Raw genomic sequence first — 25,247 nt, 5'->3', positions numbered from 1 at the left:
AGGTAAGAAAGTGAGAGAGAGAGAGAGAGAGAGAGAGAGAGAGAGAGAGAGAGAGAGAGAGAGGTGGGGGATGTGAGGGAGGGAAAGAGAGCCAGAGAAGGTAGAGCGACAGTGTGTATTCAGGTTTTGCAGATTGCTAATGCTCAGGATCAGAACGGCAGAAGCGCGTTAACGGTTAACGTTGTTTTTATTGCGTATGGACGCCGGATTATCTAAGTTTTCCCCTCATAAGAAGATGGAAAATCCGTTTTTATCGACCGTTTGAGAAAAAAAATTAGTAAAGAAGAATAAACGAGTGACATTTCCTGAAAATACTTTTTTGTTTTAAAGATGAACTCTTCAGCAGGAGCTGGAAACTATCGTAGGGGCTCCACCAAAGGAGAGAAGGTAAAACTAACGCCCTTAAAATATTTTACATTTCTCTTTTTTATGTAATTCTGTTTTTTCTATAAATAGAATATATAATTATTCTACATTTACCTTTTAAATAACAGTATCTCATCATTTTTATTACCTCAATTTAACTATATCTCATGATTTGCTATATCCTAATAACATCATCTTAATTTGTATCTCATAAGAATGAGTTAACATCTCATAATGAGGTTTTTGTAAATTGACAGTCATAACATTGTGCTCAGTTATATAAAAATGTGTCACTATTATTTTGTACTGTATCTCTTAATGAGAAAGTTTTTATATGACTTAGTATCTCATATTCATTTGAGTCTATCCTTTCTCATCATTATGAGGTAAGTCATTTCCATGAGATGTTAGGAGATAATAATGAGCAACCATATACATTGTATTACAGAACAATATTTAGAATATATTTGTTACTGAATACATTGTGGGGATCAGCACTCCCATAATGCCTTGCAAAATGGCTCAAAGCTCCACACAGGATGGCAAACTGATTAATTTGAGAGCAGACAGTGAGGGCAGGACCTACACTTTGGACAATATAAAAAGACTTTGTTTGGGCTGAGCATCTTTTCTGCTGGATGTAATTAGTTTGTAAAGCCAATTCCACATGGTGTTGTGTACAAACATAACAAAAGACATTCAGGGAAATGGACACCCTGAGTGTAGGCACTCCAGTGTCAGTAATGGAAGCAGGATGGGTTAAACACATGGCCTTTCTGGGCTGTACACAGCCCACTCTGGGCCCATGTGGACAAATGAAGAGAGTTACTGGACTGCCCACTTTAATTTGATATGGTCCACCCACCCTGCCTCACTAATAACCTATGTACAAACCCACCCAGAGCCCTTGACCATCCTGAACCCAGCTAGCCCATGTCTAAACAGCCCTGTTGAGAACACGCTCTTTCAGCGCCTGATATTTTAAATGATATTGAGCCACTCATTTTTCACCCCATCCCGAGTGCACAGCAGTGAGGAGCAGAAGCTCTATTTATTTAGCCTTTTTCGCTAGGTTCTCTTTCTTCCCCGTTCTCATTTTCCCCGTTTTAACTCTGCTCTTATTTCTCCACGCTCCTTGTGTCTATTTTGCTGCATTTAACCTCGTCTTTGCGATCTCACATAAACATGGGTCCAGCGCTGTGATTGGACAGACTCAGACGAGAGGGCGGGGCAAGTCTATAGTTTCCACACTTGATTTAAGAAGTGACTGGGTGGTCTTGTGTCACAGTGTGTGGGTTGGTGGGCTTCAGATATACACATTAAAGAGCCCATGCACTGAACAAAGATTCTTTTATATAACAAGGAATTCAAAATATATGTCCCCTTTCAGCTTTAAATGATAAAAAAAAAAAAGAGAAAACTAAACTTGAAACTACTCACCTCTTTTTTGTCATTACAGTTTTTGGAGGTGTTTGCCCTGATATTGTACTGGTATGAACTTGTTTGCTCTGATTTGTACTGGTAAGAATGGGTTTGCACTGGTTTGAACTACAGTCTATTGGTTTGAACTGGTTTGTGTTGGTTTTTTAAGGAGGTAACAGGTTTTTGTTAATGTTTACAGCTCTATTACTCTATGTGAAAGTAACTGGAGATTGCGAGCTGTCAGCTGAGTTCGTATTGACTGTGTTGTGTTTCCTGCATCCAGTTATGAAGCAGAATGAAATCTGCATAAGTATAGCCCATCCCTACTCTCTGGTCCCAGAGCCCCTCAGTGAAAACAGAGCTTCTTTGATCTTTTTCATCTGTGTATAATTTAACCTCATTAGTGAAGCCCATGGGGTGCGAGTGTAATTCAGACCTGCCTTCAAAACATTTCTCCATCCACAGGGTTTTAGTCCAGAGTTTATTTCTCTCCGACGCTTTACGATTTGAATAAAAAAAATCACTCTTAATAAAATCCAGAGGATGTTTCCTAAACCATTTGCTGCTCTCAGCTATGTTGGTGCTGGAAAAAGGTCCGCTGTTTGTACCCAGCCCTGGCTCAGTAAATGGAAAACAAGCTAAATGTTTTGGTCCGAACTGGCTTACAGGAGCTTTCCTTCTCAGTCGCCTGCTCAGCCACGATCAAGAAATGTCATCTGGAGGTGTCTGGATGAACCGAGATGAAGATGTTGCTTTATTCATGCTCCATAGCGGTGTAACATCTTATTTTTGCTGTTACAGTTACATTTCTTAAGGTGGAACTGACTCTAAATTTAGGAGAGTGCTAACTGCATGAAAGTAAACACAGAGCGAAAGTGCTACAAAACTAAACAGCTCGAGATACACATGAGTTTCTGTGGGAATTCAAACAGTGAATAGACACCTTAAAACATACAGTCGCTTCTTGCTCACACATACTGCTCCACATTAAAAAGATACAGTCACTTCTTACTCACACACACCGCTCCACCGTAAAAAATATAGTTGCTTCTTATTCACACACACCGCTCCACCTTAAAAGATATAGTTGCTTCTTACTCACACACACCGCTCCACATTAAAAAGATACAGTCGCTTCTTACTAACACACACCGCTCCACCTTAAAAAAGATACAGTCGCTTCTTACTCACACACACCGCTCCACCTTAAAAGATACAGTCGCTTCTTACTCACACACACCGCTCCACCTTAAAAAGATACAGTCGCTTCTTACTCGCACACACCGCTGCACATTAAAAGATACAGTCGCTTCCTACTCACACACACCGCTCCACCTTAAAAAGATAGTCGCTTCCTACTCGCACACAACGCTGCACCTTAAAAGATACAGTCGCTTCCTACTCACACACACCGCTCCACATTAATAGATACAGTCGCTTTTTACTCACACACACCGCTCCACATTAAAAGATGCAGTTGCTTCTTACTCACACACACCGCTCCACCTTAAAAGATACAGTTGCTTCTTACTCACACACACCGCTCCACCTTAAAAGATACAGTTGCTTCTTACTCACACACACCGCTCCACCTTAAATCATAGAGTTGCTTCTTACTCACACACACTGCTCCACATTAAAAGATACAGTCGCTTCTTACTCACACAGCTGCAAGTTCCCCACACAGCTGCAGGTGCTCAGGTCCCGCTGGGATCCTCTCCTCAGATCACTGTTGTCAGATGTCTGTGAGAAGTGTGTTGTGTTCTCCCTGTGTCTGTGTGAGTTTCCTCCAGGTGCACTCTGGGTGAGTGTGTGAAACTGTCCACAGGTGTGTATAAGTGAGTGGCCAGGTGAGTGTGTGAAACCTTCTGTAGGTGTGCATGTGTGAGGAATAACACTGATGATCTGGTTACGCCCCCTGTTGAGGAGGAGGAGATATGCAACAAGTGAACTCTCTCTGAAGTGTCTGAGAATCTGAGGGCCACATTGTGATGGTCATATTGCTCTGGTGAGAGCGTCTTCAAAATGGCGTGTGTATATGTGTATCATAAATGCTTCTAAAACACACACACACACACACACACACACACATTCATTGTTCAGCTGTGTGCTATCTGCCGCTGACAGCGAGTCTCGTTAGAAGACAGGAAGAAAGACACTCTGCTGGCTGTTGTTGGGAGACACTGGACTCCTGTTTGAAATGGAGCTGGTGTCATTTCCATCATGTTTCACCGTCTGGACTGATTCCTGCAGACACAGATAGGGCAGCGGTCTGTGACTGTGTGCTGTAAACTAAGTGCGTCCTCTGCTGGAGAAAATGGAACCTGCACTCAGAAGTATTTCCAAACAAAGGATACAGCAGTGGATACAGCAGGAAGACACTCTTTATATTATGTGAATTGTGCAGAGTGGAACACCCTGGAGCAGATGCACATGAGGGCGAGGTCAGCATGCTCTATGCCAAGTGTGGGATAGAGGGGTTTAAATCCCCCAGCATTTGTCTGTGGAGTAGTGGAACCGAGTGATGCACCTCCATCCAGTTCCTCTGGGATAAGTTGGAGTGCTGTTTGTGATACAGAACCCATCAAATCCTCGCAGCAATGTTCCAGCATCTAGTATAAATCCTTCTCAGAAGGTTAGTGTTTCTGCTGCAAAAGTCTTCAGATTAATGCCCTTGTTTCAGTAGAAGGTCTTTAGTTCCTTGGGTCTGCTGGACACCAAACTTAAAGCAACTCTCTGTAGTTTTTTAACCTTAAAATTAAAGCTTCCTAATCACTTTGATGCTTATATTAGGTTTTAATAGGGAGAATAGAGCCTCTGTCATTGCTACTCCAGGCTCAACACTGCAGAAACTGCAGAAAATGTGATTTTGGAGGAGGGTAGGAAACCACTCCACTGTTCTTCCTTCACTTCAGCCTTGATTTCTGTATTGCTGGTTGATTGCTGTAAAAGTGAATTACACTCTAACAGCCCAGTAGCAAAAGTCCAAATTTTATCTAGAGTTGCTTTAAATCTGAAGAGGGAAGTTTAGAGTTGAGTTGGAGGATTCTTCCGAACTTTTCAGGGGTAATTCAATACCATTCTTTATGTGTGTCCAATTATTCCAGTGTCCAGATGGAGACAGGCTTACTCTAGCTTTCCCTCCTCTTTATGGAGCCTCTGGCTCTACAACATTTACGAACGAGGTGTTTATTCCCGAGGACATAGGGTCCGGTAGATCCAGAGCCACTGAACTGGTGCCAGAACAGCACTAAGATTCATGGACTGAGTCTCAGAGTCCTGGAGCTGGGAGAGGTTCACTACACTATACCTCCACCCCTTATAACCCTTTCACACACTCACACTCTCACTCACCCAGTCACACAAATATTCACCCTGTCACTCACACACACATATGTGGACAGTTTCACACATTCACCCAGTCACTCACTCACTCACACACATATGGACAGTTTCACACACTCACCCAGTCACTCACACATTCACCCTGTCACTTACTCACACACCTGTGGACAGTTTCACACACTCATCCAGTCACTCACACACTCACCCAGTCACTCACATCTGTGGACGGTTTCACACACTCACCCAGTCACTCACACATTCACCCTGTCACTTACAGACTAACACTTGTGGACAGTTTCACACACTCATCCAGTCACTCACACTCACCCAGTCACTCACATCTGTAGCCAGTTTCACACACTCACCCAGTCACTCACACCTGTGGACAGTTTCACACACTCACCTAGTCACTCACACTCTCTCTGAAGCTCTGGGATTTGGGGGGGGGGTTTGAACGTTGAAATGTTTGCGTGTGAACGTCCTGTACGTGTTTGATTTGAGAAATAGGTTTTACTGCTTCAACAGTTCGAAAGTAGCTTAGGATTACTGGTGCAGAGCCAGCGCTGACATTTGAATTTTGTTGGTGTGTGTGTGTGTGTGTGTGTGTGTGTGCATCTCTCATGCCCTTAGATGACTGCAAAGTGAGTCTTTTCTGAATCTAACACAGGCTCCGGGAGTCAGGCTTTATTTCATTGTTTATCAAAAACAAAAGCCATTTTTTGTTGATGCTCATTATTCAAAGCTACATTGTATAAAAAAAACTAAGATCCATTTTTCTTCGTCTGTTTGTGAAACCTTTGCAAGACCTTCACCCTGTCGCACATCCTGTGAAGCTTTTGAACAAGGAAAAGGAAAATGTCTTGTGCATTTCAAATGCCTCTTTCTACAAAGAGAGTGGGAATTAATGTGGATATTCCAGTTCAGAGAAGGCTTGGCTAATCAATAACCGATGGAGTTCAAGCGAAGATGAAAGCAGATGGGCGAAGAAACCCGGTTTTAAATTGTTTGAGAAAAATCTGATATCTGCATTGGACGTTGGTGTATCTGTTAACATCTGAGTTATCTTTTATATAAATCTAAAACAAATCTAAAGCTCAATCCCATTCCTTTTCACCCCTCCCCCTTGTTTCTGAGTGTCCTCTCGCCCCTTGGAGCTGAGTTACAGGGTGCAGTGGTTAAATCTCCCCCTACGATACGACCCTTCAAGACCCTGATACGTCATCAGAACACAAATAAAACACAGCAGCGCTTCATTCCCAGGCGACTAGCGCAGCTCTGTAGCAGCTCTGCACCAGTCTGCAGTGATATCAGAGGAGCTGCTGGACTTTAGTTACATGTAGGGCCTCATTCTCCTTCAGAAAAGTTCCACAATCAGAGATTACCCCCCTCTCCTCACTCCTCTGTGATATGGAGCTCAGTTCAGATTCTCATTCTGTAGATTTCTCTTCAAACCTTCAGTTCCACATTAAATGCTGCAGTAACCTCAGGCACTAGTATGTAATAGCTTCACCATTTAAGGTGAAACTGTAAATCTACAGCTAACTCCCAAGATGTCAGTTGTTCCTCATGCTGTTTTCTGCTTGTTCTGAAGTAAAGGCCATAATCCACTAAAACTACATTAAACTCAGATAAAACACTGGGGCTCATAGAGTTTAAAGGAGGAAATTCTAACACCTGTGGGTGTCTTTGGGCGCTATGTAGCGTGTCACCACTGATTCGCAAGGCGTCATAACCCTCTGCTTGGAGCCACGTCGCCCTCACACTTCACCCCACCCCTCTCTCCCAACAAGAACTGAGCCCCCCCCACCACTAGGGGAAACAGAGGGGGAGGGGCAAGTGGTGGGAGCAAAGGGTGAATTGGCTTTGGGCATTAGACCGCTACCACCTTAGAACACGAACCCTTATCCTCAGTCTAAACTTAACCTCCTTTCAAAATTACTCCTAACCTTACACCGGGTTACAATCCTAATCATTACAGTGTAATGGCGGTGGTGTAAACAAAGTGGTTATTCACTGTGGCAGTGAGTGGAACCAGACGTCATGATGAAGTGATTACAAAACATGAAAGAAAGAATGAATGAAATTAATTAATGATAAAGAAAACAGCTGTAACAATTCAAGAATCCAGTCAGAAAGAAGTGAGGATAGGACCCTGATCCTGAAAACATTGCTGACATTTTCAGAGGCAGACTTCAGTGTTTAATTGGACCCACGTCGCAGAAAATCAATGAAGGTGAGGCTCTGAACTCGTCTGAGGGGCCGTTCTTAAAAGCAGCCGGCCAATATCCATATTTGCATTTCCTCAATCTCAGGGAGATAATTTGTTTTCCCGGCTTTAATTTCAGACGCTCGTTCAGTCGAGGAGACGCAAGGTCCCTTCTGTGATTTCAGCAAGATCCCACCAACCCCATCAAATCCTCCGTAATTAATTATAACCTTTGCTACTTTCCCCTCAGTCGAGCAGTTTGTGCACCGGGCGGCTGTTTGCTGTGGCGGAGTTGTAGAAGGCTGTAATTTTAAATGCGCCTCCCGTCTCCCTAAGCGGATGTAGCTCATTTATTGAAGCTCGTATTAATCCTGCGGCCGTCTCCGCTCTGCACAATTTACGCCAGCCGGAAAGGTTAGCTCCCATCGTTTATGTCTATTCAGGAACACTTTCTGTCGAGTCACCGGGATTGATAGTCTGTCCCATGAATATCAAACTTGCAGCGCAGGCTTCTCTCCCTTCCAGAAAAAGTTCCCCTGGAACAAGTTGTTGGTGGATTCACATTTCTCTGGCACTGAGGAGTTGGTCCCCCCTGTGTTCCAGTAACAGTCTCTGCTCTCTTGGGAAGGCTTTACACTACATGCTGAACATTGTTGTGAGAGCAGATGGCAGCCACAAGGACAGCAGTAAGACCAGATACAGATGTTTGTTCATTAGTTCCAACACTCCAACTCATCCCAAAGGTATTCACGGTTGCTCCATTACTCCAGAGAAGGCCGTTCCCCTGCTGCACAGCCCAGTGCTGAGGGGGTTGTAAACGTGTCCTCTTTATGCTGACAGTGCTTTTCTATGGAGGCGCTCTAAAGGAGCTAAACTAATAAATCAATTCAGCTTCAGTCTGTTTCTCTAGAACACAGCATTTCACATCATATCGCTTTCCATTTGAAAGAGATTCAGCTTTTTCCAGCTGCAAAAGAGGATTCCTTGGGTTCTAGAGCAGCACATAAACAAAGAGCAACAAATAAATAAAGCAACGCATAAACAAAGAGCAGCATATAAACAGCAGTGAGTAAACAAAGAGAAGCATATAAACAGCAGTGAATAAACAAAGAGAAGCATATAAACAGCAGCATATAAAAAAGAGCAGCATATAATCAGAGCCGTGTATAAACAAAGAGCAGCATATAAACAAAGAGCAGCATAAAGACAGCAGGGTATAAACAGCAGCATATAAAAAAAAGAGCAGCGTATAATCAGAGAGCAGTGTATAAACAAAGAGCAGCGTATAAACAGAGCAGCATATAAACAAAGAGCAGCATGTAAATAAAGAGCAGTGTATAGACAGCAACATATAAACAAAGCAGCGTATAATTAGAGAGCAGCATATAAGCAGAGAGCAGCCTATAGACAGCTGCGTAAAAACAGAGAAGCATAGAAAAAAAGAGCAGCGTATAAACAGAGCAGCATATATAAACAGACAGCAGCCTATAGACAGCAGTGTATAAACAAAGAGCAGTCTATAAACAAATAGCAGCTTATAGACAGCAGTGTATAACAAAAGAGTAGTGTATAAACAAAGAGCAGCCTATAGACAGTAGCGTATAAACAAAGAGCAGCCTATAGACAGCAGTGTATAAACAAAGAGCAGCGTATAAACAAAAAGCAGCCTATAGACAGCAGCGTATAAACAAAGAGCAGCCCATAGACAGCAGCGTATAAACAAAGAGCAGTGTATAGACAGCAGTGTATAAACAAAGAGCAGCCTATAGACAGCAGTGTATAAACAAAGAGCAGCGCATAAACAAAGAGCAGCCTATAGACAGCAGTGTATAACAAAGAGCAGCATATAAACAAAGAGCAGCGTATAAACAAAGAGCAGCCCATAGACAGCAGCGTATAAACAAAGAGCAGTATATAGACAGCAGTGTATAAACAAAGAGCAGCCTATAGACAGCAGTGTATAAACAAAGAGCAGCACATAAACAAAGAGCAGCCTATAGACAGCAGTGTATAAACAAAGAGCAGCATATAAACAAAGAGCAGCGTATAAACAAAGAGCAGCCCATAGACAGCAGCGTATAAACAAAGAGCAGTGTATAGACAGCAGTGTATAAACAAAGAGCAGCCTATAGACAGCAGTGTATAAACAAAGAGCAGCCTATAGACAGCAGTGTATAAACAAAGAGCAGCGCATAAACAAAGAGCAGCCTATAGACAGCAGTGTATAACAAAAGAGCAGCGTATAAACAAAGAGCAGCGTATAGACAGCAGCGTATAAACAAAGAGCAGCGTATAGACAGCAGTGTATAAACAAAGAGCAGTCTATAAACAGCAGCGTATAAACAAAGAGCAGCGTATAAACAAAAAGCAGCCTATAGACAGCAGTGTATAAACAAAGAGCAGCATATAAACAACAGCGTATAAACAAAGAGCAGCGTATAGACAGCAGTGTATAAACAAAGAGCAGCGTATAAACAGCAGCGTATAAACAAAGAGCAGCCTATAGACAGCAGTGTATAAACAAAGAGCAGCGTATAAACAAGGAGCAGCCTATAAACAGCAGCGTATAAACAATGAGCAGCATATAAACAAATAGCAGCCTATAGACAGCATTGTATAAACAAAGAGCAGCATATAAACAAAGAGCAGCCTATAAACAGCAGTGTATAAACAGAGCAGCGTATAAACATAGAGCAGCATATAAAACAAGAGCAGCCTATAAACAGTAGTGTATAACAAAAGAGCAGCGTATAAACAAAGAGCAGCCTATAGACAGCAGTGTATAAACAAAGAGCAGCGTATAATCAATGAGCAGCCTATAGACAGCAGTGTATAAACAAAGAGCAGCGTATAGACAGCAGCGTATAAACAAAGAGCAGCGTATAGACAGCAGTGTATAAACAAAGAGCAGCGTATAGACAGCAGTGTATAAACAAAGCAGGCTATAGACAGCAGTGTATAAACAAAGAGCAGCGTATAGACAGCAGTGTATAAACAAAGAGCAGCCTATAAACAGCAGCGTATAAACAAAGAGCAGCGTATAGACAGCAGTGTATAAACAAAGAGCAGCCTATAGACAGCAGTGTATAAACAAAGAGCAGCGTATAGACAGCAGTGTATAAACAAAGAGCAGCGTATAGACAGCAGTGTATAAACAAAGAGCAGCCTATAAACAGCAGCGTATAAACAAAGAGCAGCCTATAGACAGCAGCGTATAAACAAAGAGCAGCCTATAGACAGCAGTGTATAAACAAAGAGCAGCCTATAAACAGCAGTGTATAAACAAAGAGCAGCGTATAGACAGCAGTGTATAAACAAAGAGCAGCCTATAAACAGCAGCGTATAAACAGCAGTGTATAAACAAAGAGCAGCGTATAGACAGCAGTGTATAAACAAAGCAGGCTATAGACAGCAGTGTATAAACAAAGAGCAGCGTATAGACAGCAGTGTATAAACAAAGAGCAGCCTATAAACAGCAGTGTATAAACAGAGCAGCGTATAGACAGCAGTGTATAAACAAAGAGCAGCCTATAAACAGCAGCGTATAAACAAAGAGCAGCCTATAGACAGCAGCGTATAAACAAAGAGCAGCGTATAAACATAGAGCAGCGTATAAACAAAGAGCAGCGTATAAACAGCAGCGTATAAACAAAGAGCAGCTTATAGACAGCAGTGTATAAACAAAGAGCAGCATATAAACAGCAGCGTATAAACAATGAGCAGCATATAAACAAAGAGCAGCCTATAGACAGCAGTGTATAAACAAAGAGCAGCATATAAACAGCAGCGTATAAACATAGAGCAGCACATAAACATAGAGCAGCCTATAGACAGCAGTGTATAAACAAAGAGCAGCATATAAACAGCAGCGTATAAACATAGAGCAGCACATAAACAAAGAGCAGCATATAAACAGCAGCGTATAAACAATGAGCAGCATATAAACAAAGAGCAGCCTATAGACAGCAGTGTATAAACAAAGAGCAGCATATAAACAGCAGCGTATAAACATAGAGCAGCACATAAACATAGAGCAGCCTATAGACAGCAGTGTATAAACAAAGAGCAGCATATAAACAGCAGCGTATAAACATAGAGCAGCACATAAACAAAGAGCAGCATATAAACAGCAGCGTATAAACAATGAGCAGCACATAAACAAAGAGCAGCCTATAGACAGCAGTGTATAAACAAAGAGCAGCATATAAACATAGAGCAGCGTATAAACAAAGAGCAGCATATAAACAGCAGCGTATAAACAAAGAGCAGCATATAAACAAAGAGCAGCCTATAGACAGCAGTGTATAAACAAAGAGCAGCCTATAGACAGCAGTGTATAAACAAAGAGCAGCATATAAACAGCAGCGTATAAACATAGAGCAGCACATAAACAAAGAGCAGCATATAAACAGCAGCGTATAAACAATGAGCAGCACATAAACAAAGAGCAGCCTATAGACAGCAGTGTATAAACAAAGAGCAGCATATAAACATAGAGCAGCGTATAAACAAAGAGCAGCATATAAACAGCAGCGTATAAACAAAGAGCAGCATATAAACAAAGAGCAGCCTATAGACAGCAGTGTATAAACAAAGAGCAGCCTATAGACAGCAGTGTATAAACAAAGAGTAGTGAATAAAATAAAGACTAAATTAAAGGCCCGGCCTCAGTGCTCAGCCGGTGGAGGTGGAGGTGGGACACTGGCAGAAACAGATGTCTTCAAAAAGAAATCCCACCCCCCACCCAACCTGTTCTTCTTCTCCAATTCAGAGCTGGAAAACAGAGGCGTAGAAACCGATTAGAGAGAAGTCTCCTTCCTTTATCTCACTAATAAGGGAAAACAAAAGAGCGTAAAGTGAATTATTGTTTCATTAGTACACAAGCCCCACTTTAAAGTGCCATAAAACCCATCTTAATCTAAATAACGAGCGAGGGTGAAGAATAACCCCCTTGCAATCAGCCAAACAAAAGCCGAGCTTGGTGAATGGATGATCCCGTCATGGTTCTGCTTGATAATTCAGAAGGCGCAGTATAAATGAGTTCCTTATTGAACTCTCCCTCTGCTGAATTTTAACTCTGCCATCCGTGTGCTTGCCTTTAGCCTTTCTCTTCATCAGTCTTTGCAATGCCACCATCCCCACAACTCCCACTGTACGTTAAAAGCCTGCAAAGCAACTTGGGAAAGGACTATAAAAGATGATACGGATGCAGAGCAGCCTCTCTTTGAGGTTTCAGAAAAGCCCAAGGCTGACTGTCTGCAGAAATATATTTTATCCATGACGCATACATAAAATATGAGCATGGCTGCGCTCCACCGCATCTACCTGGTCCGTTTGTACATTTTCATTTTGTACCTAATGAACTGTGAGGGTGATCTTTAGAAACACACTGTCACTGTCCTGAAAAACACCCTTCTCCTGACAATATGACAGTTCCTTGAATAGCTCTGGACCGCATGTAGCCCTTTCCTCCAACATTGCACTGGTTTGGTTCCCGTTGGCAAGTTTCCACCAATTTTAATTGGATACTGAGCCAGATAGTTTCATTCTCAGCTGGAACCATGATGCCGTCTCCAGAAAGAGCTCAGAGCCTCAAATAAAGCACTATAGTGCAGTGAAACTGGACAGGTCAATTACAGAGTGTTATATCATCCTCCGTGGCCCCTCAGAGTGCCCCCCACTGGTTCCCAACCAAATGGTGGAAATGCGGGTTGAAGAATCCTAAACAGTTGATTTGGTGAAAAAGGGCAAAAACACCACTCCCGCTCATCCCAAAGGTACAGGACAGTGCTACGTCACTCCAGATAACATAGTTACATTAACATTTCGTTAACAGACAGTGCCTTATATGGACATGGGTGAAGACATATTCTGCTCTCGTTCTCTTCTCGTCTTCTAACGCAGTGTTTCCTAGTATCCTCAGTGGACATTATTGTCGTATGAGCCCTATGTGGTCTCCCTCTATTACTTTTTGCGAGATCTGCCTCCTGCTTGGTAATAAATCTCAGCCAGAGCCTCCGAACCTCTCCATGTCCCCAGGCTGAGAGATCGGATAGCGTGAGAACACTATCCCTTCCTCCAGCCCTCACCCAGGAGAGAGGAGGCAATATTGTACAGGACGTCTCAGCTTTCCGGGGAGGTGCTCATGCGGAACTCAATCAGGACCGACACAGGTAGCCTCGCACGCCGCCTGTGGGGAAATAAGCCATCGCCCGGCGACTCGTTGTCTCTGAGAGTTGGTGTGGAGCTCTATCAGAAAGCGTCGCTGTCAGTTTCTGACTTCAGGAAGCTCCGTCTTTAAACTTTACCTTGAGGTCCCGGATCATGAGGAGCCATATGATGGACAAAATGATTCAAGACGAAGAATCTCCTTGAAATTTCACGAAATACAGAGATGGAGGGCTGGTCCTGATTTAAAATGGTTTAGTACTTGATTTTGGGCACATCCATGCCAGTAGGTGTCATTATAACTGCTTTTTCTTAACAAGAAAAATAACTTCCGCTTGTTCCATTAAAGAAGCATTAGGTAAGATCTTATTTTTTTTTAATTAACTTTTTACAGTCCTGAAATCAAGGGAGAGGACAGAGGGACAGCGATGTTTATTGAAAATGGGGGACAGAGACTTTAATTTAGTCTGTAAGCGCCCCATGGGGTTTAATGACCTCAGTGAGGACCTTTCTTTTATGTGTCATCCAAAGGACAGTGCTGTTTATTCAGTACACCCAGGCATAGGGATCCACACACACCACCTCCAGCACCCCCCAAGCTTTCCTAAGAGGAGGTTTCCCATCCAAGACCTGGCCAGGTCCAGACCTGCTTAGCTTCAGTGGATCTCACTGTGGAGTCCCACAGCAAAGTACTGAAAGTTTTTACACCACTCTAGCGCCCCCCACCTCCCATTTGGTTCCCTAAGGAGCAGCATTTGAGACCGAGGTGGGTGTGAGTGTGAAACACCGTTTCAAGTTTATCACTTTAAGAGCCCAGTGGATTTCTTATGGAACCGATCGTCTGTGCCATTGCACCACGCATCTACCCTTGTGAAGTACCCCAGCTAGACGCCACCGTCTCTGACTAAAGGATCTCTCCATCGTCCAGAAGCTGAAAGCAAAGCATTGGGGCAAAGTAAATTTTGGCATGAGTTTGTGGCGGAGCCTGTTCCTGCTGATAACCTCCACTCCTTCGGCACAGAGCAATTTCTCCTCTTTATACACAGCATACAGCTCCCTCACACACACACACACACAGCCTTCACCGGGCAGCTGAGAGGGAACAAGCCTGTTACCACCCGCAGAGAACCAAGTGTAGCAGGAAGAACACACCATGAAATAAGAGTTTTCGTCCTCTCCCCTCACGCTTCTCAGAGCCCCTCGCTGGAGGCTTTATGGTGTGTATGATTGTGGAAACCTCTCACACACACACACACACCACTGATGAAAAGCTAGAGGACGACCCAAGCACACTGTGCAGTGACAGATGAGCTACTATCTTTGACTTTACATCTACAAGGTGGACCAACGAGGGAGGAGTGTCTCACCGTGTGGACAGTGAGTGGACACAGGGTTTAAAAACTCCAGTACACTCTGCTGTGTCTGATCCACTCGTTGCAGAGCAACAGATTGACTACACTTTACCGCTCCATCCAGTGTCTTCGGGATGAGCTGGAGTGCCATCAAATCCTCACAGCAGTGTTCCTGTTTTGCTGAAGGTAGGAACTCCACCCGCTCTGTCCGCTACATAAATAAAGTGTTGTTGTTTTGGCCGGGATGGCCGGGTCCCGCCAGAGAGACAGGAGTGTTTTATGGGGAACGCGAGTCACGGTGAATAAATAACAGCCGCGCTCCATCATCAGCTAACGGTGCGCTTGATCGAATTGATCCGCCGCACTGTAAGCCTGTCGTGCATGTGTGTGTGTGTATGTGTGTTCATATACCACACCATCTTCCAAGTATTTACAGCAAAGCACATTTCCAATGCTCCGCTCTGAAATCCATTTGGCGAGGGTTGGAAGCACTCGCTGTTTTTGGGGGAGGCTCAAAAAAAAAAAAAAAAAAAAAAACCTGCCCAGAATTTACAAGTGGTTTACCTCACGCTTCAGTGGGGCAAGAGGAGAGAGAGAGAGGGAGAGAGAGAGAGAGAGAGAGAGAGAGAGAGAGAGAGAGGGGTGGGGGGGGGGGGGGGGTGGGAGAAGGAGACAGAGAACATAGAGGCTCAAAACAGAGAAATATAGAGTTAGAGAGAGGAGAGAGAAGGACTAAGGACAGTGGGGGAGAGGAAGGAAAGGGAAAACAGGTAGAGAAAGCAAAAAGAAAGAGTGATGAGAGGAGAAAGATAGAGAGCTCAGAGCAGCGGGTGGGGAGGCAGCGGAGGCATCGTTGGTGAGAGTGGGGTTCAGGAAAGGAGAACGAGAGAGAGGAAAACGAGTGCGGCACTCCACAAGTGGACTCCAGGAATGTCTGTCCTCATCGCCACTCAGCTGAAGATAGACACCAGCACTTCCTCCAGAAAGGTAAGGGCCCTGAGTGTGGGACTCGGCCGGAGGTGGGCGAGGGAGTGTGAAACTGAGGCTGGAGCTGAAGGGTTGGTTTGAGGGGGGAACTCATGTTCGGTTTTATATTCTCCATACGATGTGCTTTAGGAATCAGGGCTCAAAGAAGGACAAGCCTGTGTCTGCGCTGTGTCCTCCATGAAGGAGACAGTGGACACCCATGGGGTGGCGGGCGTTAAAAACGAGAGGTGGTCTCTGGAGTCCCAGCTCCACCCACTCTTCGTGGACATGTCTATGACTTTGTTTTCCAGCCTCGGGCAAGTTCGCTCTGACTTTGCTTCCCCACTTTGTGCCTTCTCTTTCCCTAAGCCCGGCCTTCCCCGATCCCAGATCCACAGTTGGGTCCTGATTTCTATCCAGAGTTAGATCCAGATTTATATTTAGACCCAAATTTAGATTTGGAGTTTCAGGCGATAGATCTGGAGCTAGATTGAGTCCGATCAAGATTTAGATCCGGAGATAGATCTGGAATTAGACTGAGTTAAATCCAAAGATAAATCTGGAGTTAGTTCCGGAGTTAGATCGAGAGTTATATCTGGAGTTAGATCGAGAGTTATATCTGGAGTTAGATTGAGAGTTATATCTGGAATTAGATAGAGAGTTATATCTGGAGTTAGATTGTGACTTAGATCTGGAGTTAGATCTGGAGTTCGATATGGAGTTAGATTCAGAGTGTGAGGGCCCTGAAGAGAAGTCCAGCTTTTCCAGGTCTCAATGGTCCACTGCAGAGATGCGGGTCTAGAAGATGTTGACTGAATGTGTGAGTGAGTGAATGTGTGAGTGAGTGAATAAGTGAGTGAGTGAGTGAATGTGTGAGTGAGCGAGTGAATATGTGAGTGAGCGAGTGAATGTGTAAGTGAGTGATTGAGTGTGAATGTGTAAGTGAGTGATTGAGTGTGAATGTGTAAGTTAGTGAGTGAATGTGTAAGTGATTGAGTGAATGTGTAAGTGATTGAGTGAGTGAATGTGTGAGTGAATGTGTGAATGAGTGAGTAAATGTGTGAGTGAGTGAGTGAGTGAATGTGTAAGTGAATGTGTAAGTGATTGAGTGAGTGAATGTGTGAGTGAGTGAGTAAATGTGTGAGTGAGTGAGTGAATGTGTAAGTGAATGAGTGAGTGAATGTGTAAGTGAGTGAGTGAGTGAGTGAGTGGGTTGGTTGGATAATTGCACCAATATTTTGGAACAGGTTTAATCATCCTCTAGAGTGTGTGTGTAAGTGAGACATTGTTCACAAGTACGTGTGTGTGTGTGTGTTAGCTGAAAGCCATCATATCCTCACAGCTATGTTCCAACAGACTTCAGTGGAACCCGAGGCATATGTGATCCAGAACTAAATATCTAAGACATAAGTGAAAATCCATGGCTTTTCTTTCTATTAATCTGTCTCTCTCTTTTACACCCCCCCAACACACACACACACACACACTTATACACACACTTATACATACACACTCTTCAGATAGCTGTGGTATGTTAAATCCACCACGTATTGTCTTTGTTTTAAACCCAATTTCCCCGGCGCCTTATCTCACTCATTTCAAAATTGGATTCAGAGGGAGTCTCTCCAGCCGCGAGCTGCTTCCGTAAACAGCCGAGTCTCGGAGAGAATAGGTCCGTGTTTCCTCACTATGGGAGCTGACCGGAGAACAGAGGGAGCTAAAAGATGACAGACAAGGGCAGAGGGTGAACATTTCACTACGGACACTGCGGCCATTCATAGGGGAGATCTAAAAGTTACAGGAGCAGTCTGCCAACGTCACCACCTCAAATGTCTCCCTCTACACTACGTAGTGCACAGTGTGGGTCACTGTGGGTTTCTGATCTAAAATAGTGCACACGTCAGATTATAAAACTATTTATATTTGATTTGAGCTTCACAATCCTCTGTGTAACATTTAGTACACTGTCTGAGTGTAGTAGCGTTTGTTCTATAATCTGTAAAGTGCACTATGTAGGGAGTAGGGCACGAGTCAATATTTTCCAGACGTGAGAAGCTCTTCCCTTTTTTGTTTCCTGTTGGATTATGGGACAGTAGTGTCCACTGATTCTAAGTGTGCACTGTGGATAAATGTGTGTACTCGGCTTTCACAGTTGTAACTACACTACACACTCAAACAGTTATTAATATTAAGTGCACAATTGGGTTGCCGCACTTTATTTAGAGTGAGTTCTGTCACAAATGAGAGAGTACAGTCTCACACGTCCGAAACATGCAGCCCACTGTTCAGAAGTCTGACCAGTCCAAAACAAGTCTGGAGAACTGATTAGTAACAGAACAGGGCAGAATGTTGTTACAGGTGTGTTCTCTCTGTGTCCGCGTGGGTTTCCTCCGGGTGCTCCAGTTTCCTCCCACAGTCCAAAAACACACTTTGGTAGGTGGATTGGAGACTCAAAAGTGACCGTAGGTGTGAGTGTGTTATGTGAAGCCAAGGCATGTTCCCACCTTGCCCCCAGTGATTCCAGGTAGGCTCCGGACCCACCACGACCCTGAACTGGATAAGAGCTTACAATGAGTGATTGATTCTACAGATTGGAGTTTGTGTAGAGCAGAGAGGAGCAGGGGAATGAAAGGAGGTGCTGGGAGAAGTGTAAGTGTGTGAGATAATTGAAAGCTAATTGAATGGTTTCCTGGAGTCAGCAGGGAGCCTGTGGATTAAGAGCGGAACAGCTTTTAGTTCTTGTTTATGCCTCGGCTGCTGCATTGTGGACATTTCTGACGCGTGACTTCTCCCCAAATCAGAGACAGGGGCACGGCCAAATTCAGGCTGATCTGTGGAGCTAGGTTTCCTGCTTTTATTACCACTTTGTTTTGTTCTTTTCTGTTTCTGACACCGCAACAACATCCTTCAACTAGATTCCTCCCATTACTGCAAGTCTGTTGACATTAATTTCCATAATTGCTATAGCAATACCACAGCACAAATAACAAGGCGAGTGAATGCGGGATGTGTCATGCATCATTCAAGGAGAGGCACTGATGGTCCTAGTGAGATACAGGGCTGTGTTTGGTTAGCGCTGAGACATAGACGTTGTAGCTGTGACAGAGATGCTACCTGCTGCTGTAAAATGAACAATTATCAACTGAAACTAAGTCGAAATCAGCTGCTGAAATTAGTTCACACCACTTGTCCCACGGTAGTCTGTTGGCTGGAGAGCTGGACGAGTCGGAGGTGGTTACAGCTGCACAGGGCTGAAGGTGAGTGTGGTTGCTGTTAGCGAATGATGGTGATTGATGGTGTATGGGCCTCGTGCCACGGAGAGTGAAGTGCTCTTGTTTCAAAGCTTTTTAATTGCCTTCACCATTTGTCACGGCGAGGCTCCGGCGAGGCCGCGGCGTAATCGAATGTCGGAGCGTAATTGAGCGATAAGGAGTGTGTTCCACAACTGAACTTGGATCCCATTAGGGTCAGCCTTTGCTGTGTATAATTGAATTCTGATACAGACACGGAGGCAGGCCTCGGCTCGAACAGATGTGTCGCCCGCATGGACAAGTCCCCAGCTCCTGCTCTGCTGTTCATAAACATGTTCACTCACCCAGTCACTCACACACACTCACAGCTGTGGACAGTTTCACTCACTCACCCAGTCACTCACACACACTCACAGCTGTGGACAGTTTCACTCACTCACCCAGTCACTCACACACACTCACAGCTGTGGACAGTTTCACTCACTCACCCAGTCACTCACAGCTGTGGACAGTTTCACTCACTCACCCAGTCACTCACACACACTCACAGCTGTGGACAGTTTCACTCACTCACCAAGTCACTCACACACACTCACAGCTGTGGACAGTTTCACTCACTCACCCAGTCACTCACACACACTCACAGCTGTGGACAGTTTCACTAACTCACCCAGTCACTCACACACACTCACAGCTGTGGACAGTTTCACTAACTCACCCAGTCACTCACACACTCACAGCTGTGGACAGTTTCACTCACTCACCCAGTCACTCACACACACTCACAGCTGTGGACAGTTTCACTCACTCACCCAGTCACTCACACACACTCACAGCTGTGGACAGTTTCACTCACTCACCCAGTCACTCACACACTCACAGCTGTGGACAGTTTCACTCTCTCACCCAGTCACTCACACACACTCACAGCTGTGGACAGTTTCACTCACTCACCCAGTCACTCACACACACTCACAGCTGTGTGGACAGTTTCACTCACTCACCCAGTCACTCACACACACTCACAGCTGTGGACAGTTTCAGTCACTCACACACACTCACAGCTGTGGACAGTTCCACTCACTCACCCAGTCACTCACACATACTCACAGCTGTGTGGACAGTTTCACTCACTCACCCAGTCACTCACACACACTCACAGCTGTGGACAGTTTCACTCACTCACCCAGTCACTCACACACACTCACAGCTGTGGACAGTTTCACTCACTCACCCAGTCACTCACACTCACAGCTGTGGAAAGTTTCACTCACTCACCCAGTCACACACTAACCTTGTCACAAATTCACACCTGTGGACTGTTTTATACACTCACCCAGTCACTCACACACCCATATCTGTGAATAGTTTCACTCACTCACCCAGTCACTCGCTCTCACATCTATGGACAGTTTTACTCACACCTGTGCACAATTTTACACACCCAGTCACACCTGTGGACAGTTTCACAAATTCATTCACACCTAGGGCCAGTAATTAAAACTCACCCAGTCACCAGTCACTCACATAAAGAAAGTGGGAGCCATAACAATGCTGTGTCCCACCAAGACTGTCCTCATCAGCGGGACAGCCTTCAAAGCTTTCGAGGGCGCCTGTGTCTTTAAGAGCAGTGCTTTTAGAGCCGTGGGTCTCCAGAGCTTTCATTGAGGTGGTCTGAGGTTGTGTTGCTCAAAGCTTATTGGGTCATTTCCTGCGGATCAGCTCATGATCAACAGTAATCTGATTCCAGGGCTTGAATTTCAAGATTAAATCCAGTCGAGGATGAAGTTACCTGGGCGGCACTGATAGAGAATTCTTTGGGTGAGATAAGCCCAGTCTGGGATCTGGACAGCCCCAGATAAACATCAAAGACACGGAGGAATAAAACATCTGGTTTCATCCTTTTAATACAAAGATGTATAGAATTTTCCTTTTACTTGATGCTCAGGGTTCTCTGGACACTGCATGGACTCACTGCCGAAGGTCAGAAAATACAGAAATAAATAGGACCAAGCGTGTTACAGCCCCCAGCTCTACACCTTCACCCTCGTTGTACACACAGCACACGAGCAGACAGGCTCCGCCTTTGTCTCCATCCACATCTCCGCTGTTCACCTGCAGCTGTTAAGCCCCGCCCACGAGTTGAAAGCATTGGCCTATTAGGTGTGTGAGGTATGAATCGCTGTCTGAAACTGGAACACCGCAGGGTGGAAATGATAAACCATACGGCATAACTGCTCATTCACTCAGAACACACCTTCTAGCACAAACACTAACACACACACACACTAATGAGGCTAAACCCCACACACACACACACTAACGATACTAAACACCACACACACACACATTAACGATACTAAACACCACACACACACTAACGATACTAAACACCACACACACACTAACGATACTAAACACCACACACACACACACTAACGATACTAAACACCACACATACAATAATGAGGCTAAACACCACACACACACACACTAACGATACTAAACACCACACACATACACACACTAACGATACTAAACACCACACACATACACACACTAACGATACTAAACACCACACATACAATAATGAGGCTAAACACCACACACACACTAACGATACTAAACACCACACACACACACACACTAACGATACTAAACACCACACATACACTAATGAGGCTAAACACCATACACACACACTAACGATACTAAACACCACACACACACTAACGATACTAAACACTACACATACACTAATCAGGCTAAACACCACACACACACACTAATGAGGCTAAACCCCACACACGCACATTAACGATACTAAACACCACACATACACTAATGAGGCTAAACACCACACACACACACTAACGATACTAAACACCACACATACACTAATGAGGCTAAACACCATACACACACACACACTAACGCACTAACGATACTAAACACCACACATACACTAATGAGGCTAAACACCACACACACACACTAACGATACTAAACACCACACACACTAATGAGGCTAAACACCACACACACACACTAACGATACTAAACACCACACATACACTAATGAGGCTAAACACCACACACACACACACACACTAACGATACTAAACACCACACATATACTAATGAGGCTAAACACCATACACACACTAATGAGGCTAAACACCACACACACACACTAATAAGGCTTAACACCACATAAGTATTATTTTAGACCCCGCCCACTGGTGCATAATGATGTCATCAAACCACAGATATTTTTCTAACAACGTACTCATTTATAATCTTTGTAGTAGCTTTTCACACCAATGTGTCCATCAGTGTTGTCACACTACATTACCCATTGCACAGATGTGGAGAACAAAGGAGCTGTCCAGCTGCTGAAGCCAGATTTTCAAACACTGCTCAGAGTTCAGAGAAGATATAAATGAAACTGCTCACTACATTCATTATGCACTAGATTCATTTTACATACATTTTAAAAAGCAGGACATGTGATAAAAAGGAAATGAGAATGTGATATGTAAGGTGGGGGGACTAAATAAAGGTGCCCTAAACAATTTCACTACATCAACTGTGTGTTGTTGTAGTTCACATGCCTTGCCAGCAGAGGTTGTGCATCTTGAATCTTGGCCAATACCCTAATGCAATATCCAACACAACCTCTAGTGGTCCAGAAGACCACCACCAACAACAACAACCCAAAAAACATCAACCCTACTGTTTATAGTGCACATTTCCCAGCAGGTTTTCTCAGGCCCAGGAAGCACTTAAGCATGCTGTTGCTAGAACAACTGTTATTCATCATGTTCTTCGTATTTTACACTTACTTTGGAAAAAATGAAATAAAATCACCTACTGCACCTTTAAATTTAAAAAAAAAATTGTGTATGACTTAAAATAAAAGGTGTGTTATTTAAAGAGTTCCTATAACCACAGATTCTGACAGTCAGGGTTTCAAACATCACACCTACCCTCCTCTATATGTTACATAGTGTCGTTTCTGCAGTGCTGAGCACTGCACAGTGAGATCAGTGTTTTCTCTATTACACTCAGTTAGACACCACACTCGTTTTGAAGGTGTGATTTTAAGGTTAAAAATACTACACACTGTTACTTTAATTCTGGAATGTTTTGAAGGCTTTAGGAGATATTGATGGTGGCTACAAATGAATAAAGCTTGTTTGCTAGTTATAACCCCACCATACACACACACCCAAGCCCTGTGGTGCCCACTCGCCAGTGTCCCAGCATTGGGCTGCGGTTTCAGTGCTGGCCGCTGGGTGGCGCTGCAGCACCGCGTTCCCTCAGCACAAAGCCTCGTTGAGAAGTGAGAGAAGAGAGCAGACAGCTGCAGAAATCCCGCGGATTGGCGCTCGGCTTCACTGGCGCGAACCCCGTCACTGGCCTCGACAGAGAGCACCGTCTGCGGAGCTGCAGAGGCTGCAGTGGCTGCGGGAGCTGCGTGCGCTCCAGAGGGCACCACTTCTTATGCGCGGCGCGTCGCTAGAGGGAGGACGGCGCTGCGTAACGGCTCCGTGTCCGGCAGCTTTTGGCGCGCTGCGCTTTCGCCATCCTTCGGGAAGCTCTCACTCGCTCTCTTTCTCTCTCTCCCTGGAGGAAGGGGTCGTTTTCGCTTCAGTTTGGGGTCATTTTGTTGCCCCTGCGCGTTGCTCTGTGGTTTCGCTGGTAGGGAGCTTTGGAACGTGCTCTGAATGTAAAGCAGCGGACCCTCTCTCTGGTGTTGCCGCTCAGCTGAACCACTACGAGGGGCTTTTTCCCCTAGAAAGGGGTTCTTTGGCTGGCTTTTGGCGTTTGGCTGGACCAGGGACTGCAGCAAAGGCGTAAAGCCCAAACAAGCACCCCCCCCCTATAAAAGAGGATCTCTCAGTTTCTGTGTTTGGGATCTACTTCTCCTTCTTCTTGGTGGTGGTGGTCTTCTTCAGAAGCTGGACCCATGGCTTCTCTTTACCAGAGGTTCACAGGCAAGATCAACACCAGCAAATCTTTCCCGCACCCACCTGAAGCCTCGCACCTCCTCGGGGGTCAACTGGAGGGAGAGGAGAAAGGAGGGAAAGGGGAGAAAGCCCCCCAGTCTGCCCCGGACGGTCGGATCCGGGTCCAGTACCGCAAAAGGACCCCGTGCGAGGATGAGGATGTAAGTCTTTCTTCATCTAAAGGAACGTGAATGAGCTTTCACTTATTTCACTTATTACTGACCGCTCCACCTTAAACAGTGCAGGTTTTAAGGTGGACCGGAAGCCAACTTTAGCAGAGAGGGCATTGTTTTCTGTTGCTGTAAATGTGCTGCTGCATCTGTACCACATCTGCAGGAAAACTTATCCTCAGGGTCCACCCATTCAGTACCGTCAGAGTACTGAATTTACTCTTTGTGTTTAGTGTACCGTCAGAGTACTGAATTTACTCTTTGTGTTTAGTGTACCGTCAGAGTACTGAATTTACCTTTTGTTTAGTGTACCGTCAGAGTACTGAATTTACTCTTTGTGTTTAGTGTACCATCAGAGTTCTGAATTTACTCTGTGTTTAGCGTACCATCAGAGTACTGAATTTACTCTTTGTGTTTAGTGTACCGTCAGAGTACTGAATTTACCTTTTGTTTAGTGTACCGTCAGAGTACTGAATTTACTCTTTGTGTTTAGTGTACCATCAGAGTTCTGAATTTACTCTGTGTTTAGCGTACCATCAGAGTACTGAATTTACTCTTTGTGTTTAGTGTACTGTCAGAGTACTGAATTTACTCTTTGTGTTTAGTGTACCGTCAGAGTACTGAATTTACTCTTTGTGTTTAGCGTACCATCAGAGTACTGAATTTACTCTTTGTGTTTAGCGTACCATCAGAGTACTGAATTTACTCTTTGTGTTTAGTGTACCGTCAGAGTACTGAATTTACTCTTTGTGTTTAGCGTACCATCAGAGTACTGAATTTACTCTTTGTGTTTAGTGTACTGTCAGAGTACTGAATTTACCTTTTGTTTAGTGTACCGTCAGAGTACTGAATTTACCTTTTGTTTAGTGTACCGTCAGAGTTCTGAATTTACCTTTTGTTTAGTGTACCGTCAGAGTACTGAATTTACCTTTTGTTTAGTGTACCGTCAGAGTACTGAATTTACCTTTTGTTTAGTGTACCGTCAGAGT

At 44.3% G+C, this 25,247-nt stretch overlaps 1 protein-coding gene across 2 annotated transcripts in view; it reads left to right on the top strand.

Moving 5' to 3' along the window:
• Positions 1–313: 313 nt before the first annotated feature.
• Positions 314–25,247, top strand: part of dpp6b (dipeptidyl-peptidase 6b) — a 109,215-nt gene continuing 84,281 nt past the window's right edge. The window contains exon 1 of one of the 2 annotated variants that reach the window (XM_066680780.1): positions 314–387. In XM_066680780.1, coding sequence (XP_066536877.1) covers positions 331–387 — 57 coding nt within the window. In that variant the 5' untranslated portion in view covers positions 314–330. Of the gene's footprint in view, positions 388–23,630; positions 24,250–25,247 lie in introns of those variants that run through there. The other variant, XM_066680779.1, reaches the window with a different exon arrangement.

Source organism: Hoplias malabaricus, chromosome 9 (genome assembly GCF_029633855.1).
Source record: "Hoplias malabaricus isolate fHopMal1 chromosome 9, fHopMal1.hap1, whole genome shotgun sequence".
Lineage (NCBI taxonomy): Eukaryota > Metazoa > Chordata > Actinopteri > Characiformes > Erythrinidae > Hoplias > Hoplias malabaricus.
The sequence above is the reverse complement of the archived record's forward strand: the minus strand, read 5'-3'. Positions and strand labels throughout refer to the sequence as shown.